Source organism: Chrysemys picta, chromosome 10 (genome assembly GCF_011386835.1).
Source record: "Chrysemys picta bellii isolate R12L10 chromosome 10, ASM1138683v2, whole genome shotgun sequence".
In the NCBI taxonomy this organism is placed as follows: domain Eukaryota; kingdom Metazoa; phylum Chordata; order Testudines; family Emydidae; genus Chrysemys; species Chrysemys picta.
In genome coordinates this window covers 83,636,632-83,647,922 of record NC_088800.1, presented here as the reverse complement: position 1 = coordinate 83,647,922, position 11,291 = coordinate 83,636,632, and the positions used below count along the sequence as shown (strand labels likewise).

The 11,291-nt window shown below is 46.7% G+C and overlaps 1 protein-coding gene across 6 annotated transcripts in view; it reads right to left on the bottom strand.

Moving 5' to 3' along the window:
- Positions 1-604: 604 nt before the first annotated feature.
- Positions 605-11,291, bottom strand: part of LMF1 (lipase maturation factor 1) — a 331,417-nt gene continuing 320,730 nt past the window's right edge. For all 6 annotated transcript variants that reach the window (XM_065560223.1, XM_065560224.1, XM_005288979.5 and 3 more), the window contains one exon: positions 605-813. In XM_065560223.1, coding sequence (XP_065416295.1) covers positions 639-813 — 175 coding nt within the window. In that variant the 3' untranslated portion in view covers positions 605-638. The remainder of the gene's footprint in view (positions 814-11,291) is intronic.

Here is an 11,291-nt window from a genome sequence, read left to right as displayed (position 1 = left end):
AGAAAACTACTCATCCAGTGACCAGTATATTTGCCCTCTACCAGACTCCTGTATCCCACTGGTCTGCGTCTGTCACACAGCGTAGAATTTGGCCCTGACACTTTGCAAAGTAGAGAGATGTGAAAAAGCGGGTGGAGTTTGGTCTTCAGATAATATTTCAGAAATTTTAAAATTGTGTCATTTTGGGTGTGTATGTGTGTGTGTTTTTCACCTGCCTGAATTTTAGATCAACCCACATTCCACAGTCATCAGAATTACATGGCCCATTATACAGAAATTCTCAAATGTCTGTTGCTAATCTGAAACTGCCATTTTCCTTCCAAATCTCTATTTGTTCAAAATCTGATTTAGCTTTCGAGGAGGCAGTTTGGTTGGATTACTTCCAACGGATCAGCTAGATAAAACAGGTCAGATAATTAGACAGGTAGATGTGTAGATAGGAAGAGAGATAGAAAGAAGGCTGGGCAAACAAAAAGATAGGCACAGACAGACAGACATAGGAGACAGACACCCTGGCTTGATGACTTTAGTATAAAATGAGTATTAAAAAGGCACATTTAAAAAAAACGTTGGAAAGGAGAATTATAAACTCTCACGACACTGGTTGTTCTTGGTCAACGTTTATTACTCTCCTCTTGTTAATTCTGCTTTGGGTACGGCCAGTCCCTCGCTTCGTAAAACTTCTGCAGCCCCTGGAGATTGACAGGTGGAAAGTACGGCCCGATTCTCTTTCGAATCCACCATTTCCCTTCGCTGGCATGTTTGCCTCCGGGTCGGCTAAATTTGTACTTGAAGTGCTCTCCTCTGATCCACCTTGGAATGAAATAAAGCAGACAGGGCAGTTAGAAGGAGGTTCGAAGCAAACAGAGTGACAAGGAGCCAACACTGCCATAGTGATGTTTGCAATGCGGGCACTGGCCCAAGCCCCACCAAAATCCATCAGGAAGCAATGGCTTTGGAGCCAACCTAGGAGGTGAGGACCTAGAGGAGAAAGGCCCCAGATCCCATTCATAATCCCCCAGAGCAAGGGTTCTCAAAAGCCTTTACAGTGTGGACCACAGCTAAATACAGAGATTGTCCTGAGGACACTTCCTGTCCAACTCACATCTACCTTCCCTTCTATTTGCCATTGCCCTGTCTCCTCTTCCTTTCCCGTTCACGGTCACACCGAGCTCCTTCACTCCTATGCACCATCACAGACGATCCACGCGGCAACTGCAGAAGTTGCTTATATGGTAAAGCAACGCTAGGAAAGTAGCGATATATTTTTAGCTCCTTTCAGTGCAAGTGAAGAGGAGGAGCCACCGCCTTCTAACCAGCCAGTGCTCAATGGACCTGAGTTGCAAAACGTCTGCCACAGAGGAGGCCTACCCTGGAGCTGGAGCTGTGATTTCCAGCGCAGGCGGACACACTAGTGCTAGCTCTGACCGAGCGAGTGTGATAAAAACAGACGTGTAGCGGTGGCAGTGTGAGCAGCAGGACAGGCTGAGTATAACCCCGTCTAAAACCCTAGGTACATAGTTGGGCAGCTAGCCTGTCCCACCACCCTGGCTACTTTTCTTTCTAGCGACCTAGCTCGACCTGGGTGGACATGTACCCTTGGGGTCATGCTATAAAACACGGATTCTTTTTCCGCCTCAAGAAAACGGTTTGCGATGAAAACAAGGAACTTTCGGTTGATCCCCCAAGTTATTCTCATCAATGAAAACGTTTCCTGACAACAGCCCCCAAGCGTCCCTTCACCCTAACCCCACCAACTCCTGTTCCTTTTGCTCCACAGCTTATTAGAGAGGCTAAGAGCGCATCTGTTTTCTGACCGCCCTGGCAGTCGATGGAAAGGTAGATTTTTTAAAAGTGCGGAAAGAAGTATTCATCAGTCAAGCGAAACACATTTGGAGGCTGCACAGAGCATTTTGTTCTAGAGTTTTGGGTTATACAAACCCCTTTCTCCCACCCATTGATATAGGACATGCTGACAAGAGAGAGAACAACCCCGCAGCCCTTCGGAGTGGAAGTCCCTATTTGCAGAGTGCATGACAGTATTTGTTGGAGAAGTTCATAAAATAACCGGCCATAAAAAACGTCAAGGGCATGTCAATGCTCATTTAAACCTGCTTTGCTTCACTACTAAAATACAAACCTTGCTACTGAGCAGGGCAGCTGCCTGGTCCTATCACTGGGTCTTGGGCTGCTATAAAGTCAGTTCCTTCTGCGAAAGCAATCAAGAAGGCTGCGACATATCTGCCATTGAGCTTTCACTATGGTGTGTTCACTCTAGATCCCAGGCACTCAGACATGAAGCTCATTTTGCAGCAAAAGACCGAGAAGGAATCTAGCTTAATTGAAAAGAAAGGGTGTGCTGTGATCGAGCCTTGACCAGCTCAGCTTAAGCCTTGATTGGTGCCCGGGTGCCAGGCAATGGGCAATAAATAAATGCTCCTATTAAAAAAATATAACAGCAACATGTAGCTATCAATAATTCCTCTCTCTGCAGCTGGTTTGCCAATATCAGTCTCTCTTGTTTATTTTTCTAACTTAAAAAAAACCCACAATCAAAGACTCCATTTGAGAGCGAGCGAGCACGTGTGCATGGGTGGGGCAGCATAAGGAGCTGGTTGCAAGTCCCTGATTCAGGGAGGGCCAAGCCTATTGCATGTTAGAGCAACCCAGGGGCAGCTCTAACTTAAGCCACTGACACAAGGTCCTTATACCAGGGGAAGATCAGGTGGAACGGAGCTCCACCACGCCACCTTCCTTCACCGCCCCACCTATGTCATGTTACCTCCTTCCTTACACTGGGAGGCGGGTGGCTTGAACAGGACACAGCACAGCTGCATTTGCCACAACCCATTGGCAGAGAGCTCCCTAGCACAGGGTGAATTCTTCATTGGCCATCTCTGGCCAGTTTGAGGCGGCTTTGCACTGCTCACAGGGTGCAAAGTGGCTTAGCGGCCTGGAAAATCTGACACATTGCACCTAGTGAGTCCATGCAACCCTGCATCCCTACCATTGTTGAACCTCGCCTTCCCTTCCTCACTCCCTTCATGGGTTTTTCACACTCTCTTGCCATCTCTTCATTTAGGGTATGTCTACATGGTCATCAGGAGGTGTGATTACAGCCCATGGGGATGTACCCAAGCTAGCTCAAGTAATAGCAGCATGGAGGGTGGCCACTCAAGTTTGTACCCGGGGTCCTGGGTGAGCTTCCTTGCTACTGTTACCCGAGCTAGCTAGATCAATTACAGCTCCGGATTGCTTAAGTGTTTACAAGGCCTTACGCATCGAAGAGGTTCCATTTAAACAATGGAAAACAGACCTTGTGGGATTGCAGAGCAACAGCTTTTGCTTAAGTTGGATGCTTGGAAAGTTGGACACTAGGGTCTTATCAAAAGTGGAATCCTCTGAAGCGGCCCACACCACTCCCTCCTCTTCCTCAAATCCCCCAATGTCGGCCCTTTAGGATGTCACCCTTCCAGTGTCACGACGGGGGCTTGAGCAGTCAGGCTTAGCGGTCGGAGCAGGGGCGGTCAGAACCAAAGGTCAGGAGTCCAAGAGCGAACTGAGAAGCAGCAGGTCCATCACGACAACTAGCAGGGGAGTCCACCTTGTGGCACAGACACTTCCTGGAACTCCTGGGCTTAAATAGGGCACTTGGACCAATCAGGGGCCCAGGGGAAGCTGTCAGTCTGGCTATCCGAGGCGGGTACTTCCTGCGGTGTTTATCTCCACCTGGTGTATATGATAACGCACACAGTCCTAGCACCGTTGCTGGCTAGCAGCTCAAAGGCGGAGGCCATTCCACACCCCGCAGACCCGGCGAACCTCACGTCCAGTCATTCCGAACCAGGCTGCGCTATAATTGATGGTGTGCCTTGCAGGGGTCTGAGTGGGTTTTAGCTGTGCATTGGCCCGGCCGGGGGTCTGGGCTCTGCACACTTTCAGTGGGAGGCTCCCGGGTAATTGCTTTTAATAGGTAAAATATTCACCACTCCTCATGCTCAGTGCTGCAGACTGGGCCGCGTTTGCTGTCGCACAGAAACCTGGGTTGTGTCATTGTAAATGCTAACCCGCAGCTGCTGTTTTAATTATATTCAGGAGAGTTTGGGTTTGTTTTTTTTAAGGCTGGTAAAAGTCAACTGGGGGCTGAAGTGTTACTCCCAGAGTGTTTACTTCGCAGGAGTAGAAAATTTCCTGTTAATAATTAGAACATTACTAACCATCTAAGTTGACATGGGCCCACGCAGCCTGCAGGCTTCTGTCTGAGATACTTATAGATGTGAAAGTTGTGCTGCTTGATGGCTTTTTTGATTCTGAAACGTATCCATCTTCCAGAATAGCCTGAATTGTTTGGTACTGGCCATCCAGGGCAGGGTGCTGTGTTTCCAGCTGCCATTAATCCACTGGCCCCTTCACTGACCATGCTTGTGCCATTTCTCTCAGGGAAGCTGCAGCAAATACCAGCAGATCAGATCTCCAAAACGGGGCTGGGGAAAAAAAATCAGCCTAGAAGAGTTTATCCCACAAGCACTGGGATGGACTGTATGGAGCAAGGGGTTTGCGTCACCATTGCATTGCAGGAGACAGTGTGGTCTAGTGGATAGGACACTGGAGAGGTGTGAGTGGAGTCCTGGCTCTGTCAGCGACCTGCTGGGTGAGTGTGGGCAAGTTACCTCCCCTCTCTGAACCTCTTTTCCCCGCCCTCCCTCTGTCTTGGCAGTTCAGATGGTAACTTTTTGGGAGAGGGGCTGTTTCACACACTGTGTCTGCACAGAATCTAGCACATTGAGGTCTTGATCTCGAATGGGGTCTCTAGGCACCACTGTAATATAAATAAAAAATACTAGGTAGTATGCCACAAACACCAATCTTTGCAAAATCCCCATGTGCCAGGAAATCATGATAATCCCTTTTACACATGGGACACTGAGTCACAGAGAGATTGAGTGACTTGGTCAAGGTCACACAGGGAGCCCGTGGCAGAGAGGGCTCCCGGGTCCCCCGGTTCATTGCTCTAACTACAAAGCCATCCTTCTCCTAGACATACTGGCTATTGGATGAGCCCTTTGGAATGAAAACTTCCCCATCCCTTCCAAATGGGCTGGCCTGCCCAGTTTAAATAATATCTATCATCTGATGTGGCATGATCTTTCCCATATGTCGTCTGTCTATTAAAATGTTTGCTATCAAAGGAATCGGCCTGTAAAACTAGAACCGTGTGAGCATTCAGGCAACCGCACACAATTAAAGCTGCATTTTTGTGGCAGAAAGCTTGCATCTGAATACATTTCAAGCTCTTAAACGGAGAGTCTAAATAACTCTGCAAAACCCCTCCAAAACCAACCAAAAAACCCAGCCAAGCCCACTCCCTTCCCCCAAGGCTCTACCTGAATCTGGGCTCAGGCAACATGAGTGGGATTTTCCAAAGAGGCTAAGTGATTTAGGAGCACAATTCTCACTAACTCTCAACAGGAGGTAGACTCCTAAGTCATGGAGGGGCTTTTGAAAATTCCACCCCAGATGCCTTCTGGCTGAGATCTCTCAAAGGCACCTACGGATTTGAGTGCCTAACTCCCTTAGGCAGCTTTGGAAATCCCAGCTTGTCCTTTTTTCTCTCCTTGGGATGGGCTCAATTTGCACTGCTCCTCCTCATTCCCTCCTCTCTACCTCCCCTCTCCTTCCAAGTGACCAGGTTATGGCAATTCTCACTCTGGCAGAAGTTGGCTGGTTCTTTTGAAGCCAATTGGTACCATCCTGAGTGCCCCAAGAAAGATAACAAGTGCCCCTCCCCTCCCAGATGATGAACACGTGATTTCTGCACCGCTCCTCTCCTCAGACTTGTGCTCAGTTATGAGCCACAGATCGCCACCTGCCTTCATGGGGGATGAATTTAAAAATGAAGGAGTGGACCTTGATCAGATCTGGCTCTGTCCAGTCTAGAGGATATGTTACCATTTAGCATAGATATACCATAGATATACCATAGCGGTATGGGATATGGCCGAGAGTGCCTTCAAAATACTCCAGGGTCAGAGAGAGACAACGGGCAATAGTTTGGTCTCATTGATAATGTGGAAGAACTCTGTTATTCTCCGACAATTATCATTTGTCAATGGTCACTAAAATGGGCGGAAGAAAACCACACAGATCCCTCCGATATGGTATCTTGGAGGATAAATTCCAAGCTGTTGGTTACAAATGGAAACCTGGCCATTGTTTTATTTTCCCTAGGGGAGTTCCATGATGGGTGAAGATGTAGTTTTATCACTGTAGTGAATGCAGCGTTTAGGTGGTTAGGCATGAAGCATGATAAACCTCATTCCAACCTACCAATTTAAATAAAAAACCCCAAAACCAAACAAAAAGAAACATTTCTGATTGAAATTTCTGCTTACTATTAGGGCAGAGGAGTTTTTTTCCCTCTAGGGATGTTGAGAACAATTGGACAAGCCAAAAAAATGGTGATTTGTCACTTTTCATAAAGTCTTTATTTTTTGTGGGAGTGGCTAACGTATCTCTTTAAAACTTCACATTTGTTTTATACATGCTTCCATAATGAGCCCAGGTCCACCAAACAATTCTTTATTGAGGAGGGTTGGAAGATGCTGGTTTATGGATCACAGAAATTAAGCCAGGTGTCTCAGCAAAGCTTCCCTCCTTTCTCGAAACAGACACGTTGGTTTACAGAGTTTACAAACTCTGCAGGCTGTGACTTTGGAGTTTGTAATCTCCTTAAACCAAAGCTATTCACTTTATAGAGCTTGACCGTTCTTCTGGCTGTGTCTGCAAAGCTACTAAATTCCTTGACCCAAACTGTGCGCATTACAGAGTTGACATTGTCTCTTGAGTCTACAAGGTCAGCAAGCTGGAAGCATTATTCTGATCATTAAGGACCCTCTATGGCCCTTACACAGCTAAAACTTCAGAGGCTGCAGTAGCCTGCCTATGCCTGAGGAGCCACAAACTTCAGAGGAAATACTCCCTAATGTAGGGTATAATAATCTCTGAGTTCTTCCTTTGTGCAGTTTACAAGCTCTTCTGCTAAAGCAGTAGTATACTGTAAGACCTCCAGAGTCATTATCATAGAAGATCAGGGTTGGAAGGGACCTCAGGAGGTCATCTAGTCCAAACCCCTGAGCAGAGCCAATCCCCAGACAGATTTTTGCCCCAGATCCCTAAATGGCCCCCTCAAGGATTGAACTCACAACCCTGGGTTTAGCAGGCCAATGCTCAAACCCCTGAGCTATACCTCCCCCTCCAAATTCAGTGCCATGGAATTTAAATGCTGTGGAGACGACACAGCAGGAATTGTAACACCTGTGAATCTCTCTCTTCCAGGCTCACAGATCTAAAAGCTGCTGGACTTCACACTCACTGTGAATCCTTTGTTTCAGGGCTCACAGTGGTTATGTCCAGTAAGACGCTGGATTTATAATCTAGCTGGTTGCCTCCTTCCAGGGTTTACAGAATTTGCCAGGTCCTCTGGTAGGATGAATAATCATTGTTGTGAGTTACTCATGCTTTGCAGGGTTCAGAGAGTGAACACGTTCTTCCAGTAACATGGCAAAAGAATTAATACCTCCGAGTCCATCACGTTAGGGCTCACAGAGTTTACAAGCCTCAAATGCAGACCTGCAGCGCTTGTAACTCAACCAAGTTTCACACATGCACGGTGCCTGCAGATATTGAAACCGTCAAGGACCATCGCTCTTTTTACCGGAGTTCTCACGCATCAGACTCACACAAGCCCATGGGCTTTTAAGGTTCCATGAGAAAAACAGCTAATGTTCCTGGAACTTAGGAGCTCTGGAGAGAGACCCAGGAGAGCCTGCAAATTCTGAGACCAATAGTTACGGTTCACGCAAAGCCAGAACGTACCTAGGACCCTAGGAACTTAACGTTCTGCTGGCAAAACCAGTAGAGCTTGTGGATTCCGTGAAACCAACAATCTGGGTTCAAGGAACTTGCTAGCTTCAAGGATGCAGCAGATGGCAGCTCTAAGTTCAGCTAGACAAATAACCAGCTGTCACGGATATCAGCCAGGTACTTTGAGAACTTTGCCGTTCATTTCAGAGCTGTCAGCTGGGACTTCCTTTGTCAGCCCCCTGATCTCCTTTAAAGCTCCTCCCGGCTGCCTGTCAGTCAACTGGGAGAATGTGTCTTCATGTCCTAGACCTAGAGGTGGCACCACCTGTCTCCTCAGTGTTGTCCTCTGCTAGGGCCTGCCAGCGGGGAGAAGCAGTTTGACACAGGACTCTCTGTGGTTGGGTGGAGGAATAGCCCCTTCAGTCTATACACAGGCTTCTACACCTGCTAGATCCTTGGCCTTTCTGTCATCCTGTGCTTTCTGATTCATGAATTTTCAGGTCACACTTACTGCTTTTAAAGGGAACATAAAAATATGAGAGCGCCAGCTCAATATGCTACCCTTGTCTATTAATCCACTTCGCCGTCAGAGAACATCTGTCCTACTGAACATGCCACATTTGAAACACAAGGGAAAAGGATGCATTTCTTAGTAACATTAGAAACATAAAAGATGATGACAGCTGGGGCGCTGATCCACCAATAGGCTTATCGGCCAGAAGGGACCATCCTGATCAGCTAATCTGACCTCCTGCACATTGCAGGGCATAGAAACTCACCCACCCACTCCTGTAATAGGCCTCTAACCTCTGGCTGAGTTACTGAAGTCCTCATCAACTCATCAAATCTTGATTTAAAGACTTAAAGTTACAGAGAACCCACCATTTACTCTAATTTAAACCTGCAAGTCACCTGTGCCCCATGCTACAGAGGAAGGTGAAAAAAAACAGAGTCTTTACCAATCTGACTTGGGGGGAAATTCCTTCCTGACCTCAAATATGTTGACGAGTTGGACCCTGAGCATGTCAGCAAGACCCCCAGCCAGACACCCAGAAAAGAATTCTGTAGTAACTCAAAGTCCTCTCCATCTAATGTCCCATCTCCAACCACTGGGGATATTTACTACTTGCAGATGCCACATACCATTGTAGGCAGTCTCATCATACCATCCGCTCCATGAACTTATCAAGCTCAGTTGTGAAGCTGTTAGGTTTTTTGCCCACACAGCTCCTCTGGGAAGGCTGTACCAGAACTTTACGTCTCTGATGGTTAGAAACACCCAAAGCCCTCTTTTAACCACAAGAAATTGGCTGCAAGGATGAGCCTTGCTCACTGCTCCAGAGCAAGGAGAAAATCCCTACTAAGGTCGTGAGGAAACTAAATACAGTACTTTCTCGTACTTTAAAAAGGGACTAACAACATTGGCGATTATACACACTAAGGAAAGGCTGATCACCTCTCATGCTTCAGGGCTGAGAGTTGCAGGGATCAAGAAGGAAATTCTTTCTTACAAATATAGCTTTCCATGATTTACCAAGTGAATAATGGTTCTGGGTTATTTTTGTCTCTCTCTGAAGCATCAGCTGTTAACTACTGCCAAAAGGTGGGAAACCAAAGTGCACAGACTAACAATCGGATCCAGTTTTGCAAATATAATGTCCTTTAAGAGATCCCCCAAAAGAACCGCAATTTATCAAACCACCAGGACAAAATAATGAGATGAACGGCAAGCAACAGGTTAGAGCCAGCTAAGGTGAGTTGGACATGGTCTTTGGGAGATGCAGAACTCTCTGTTATTTTATCCCAGTGACAACAACAGTTCATAAAATGCAGAACATGGACTAACAGACTACTACCGTCAGATTCGCTCTGTAACAGCATCCAGAATTAGAAATCCAAACGGCCGCATGGTAGAAGATCAGTCAGTATCTCAGTTATGACTACTGAAATGAGAGGCTCAACATAGCCACCTAAACAGGAACCCACTGGAAACCAAACTACTAGCTGCAACAGTACAATGACACATGCGGAACGCATGCTCCTGCCTTTCTGTGCAAGCACACACACTCTATCATCCCTGCCCGCCCTCAGTCCATGAAATCCTGTGCCCTTGGAGGAAGGGGGGAAAGGCTAAAAATAATAAGCATTATTTCTTAAATCAATATTTTACAACTCATCCTGCCAGATGCGCCGTAGCAGCTGTGCCGTAGCACTTTTAAGATTCTATCATATATCAGCCTATTATGACATCTTCCAACTGTATGTGTTAAAAATTAGCAGCAATATTTAAGTTGTTACCGATCAAGGCCTAAATCTCCTAGACAGCTGTAATTAGTTCCAGAGGGTGCAGCTGTCTCCCTGTAACAGCTGAGAGTTTTTGGAGGGAAAAAAACAGGAACGGTGTTTTCTGATGGAATTAATGGCCTGACAGGCACACGGGGGTGGAGAAAAGAAACCAAAACACGAGTCGTCTTTTCATTTTGTTTTTTTATCTCAAGGTTTCCTACTCAGTTGTAAATCAGGGAGTATGCCATGCTGGAAAGTATAAATTCATCCAATCAGCAGAGCCCCCATCATAGATTTTCTTGCTTATTCTAGGCCTGTTAGCAAGAGAGATCATAAATTAATCCTGGATCGAAAGCCATTTAGAAAATAATGGCAGTTTTATAGGTTATTTTCCTTCTTCCATTGCCTCCTTTTTATCTAAGGTACTTCTGTGGCTGCTATTATCATAGTGTCTGAGCGCTTCAGAGTCTTTAATGTATTTGTCCTCACAAAGCTGCTGGGAGGCAGGACAGTGCCATTATCCCCATTGTACTGATAGGGAAACTGAGGCTCCAAGAGACCAAAGGACTTACCTACGGTCACACAGGAAGGGAGCAAGGAATGGAACCCAGTTCTCTCAAGTCCCAGGCTAGTACCCTAACCAACAGACCATACTTCCTCCTCCAAGAAGAACATATCTGAGATGCAGCCATTAAGCTAGTGTTTTCGAAGGTAAGGGGTGCACTCTTGGGGCTGGGGAGGCAGATGAAGAACGAGCAGGAGGGATGCAGAATATTGGCCAATGGACCTTGTGCTGCCCACCTAGTATAGCAAGATTGAAGGAGGGTGTGATTGGTTTTACTTTCCCAAAATGGGTCTCGGCTCTCAACATTTTGGGAACATTAAGCATAGCTACTGGATGCATGTGGGTAGTCTCCTGCACCATGCCCAGCTCTGCCAAAGTCAGGGATTCACAGATTATAAAGCCAACAAGGGCCCCACTTAGGACCATGTATTCTGAGCTCCTGCACAGGCCACGGAATTCCACCACCTTCTTCTACTTGCGGTTGAACTAGAGCATTTCTAGTGTCAGCGGGACTCTGGATGGGTACAGGTGTCCGTCCACATGGATCCAGTGCAGGACCTAGGCCATAGTTTGTCTG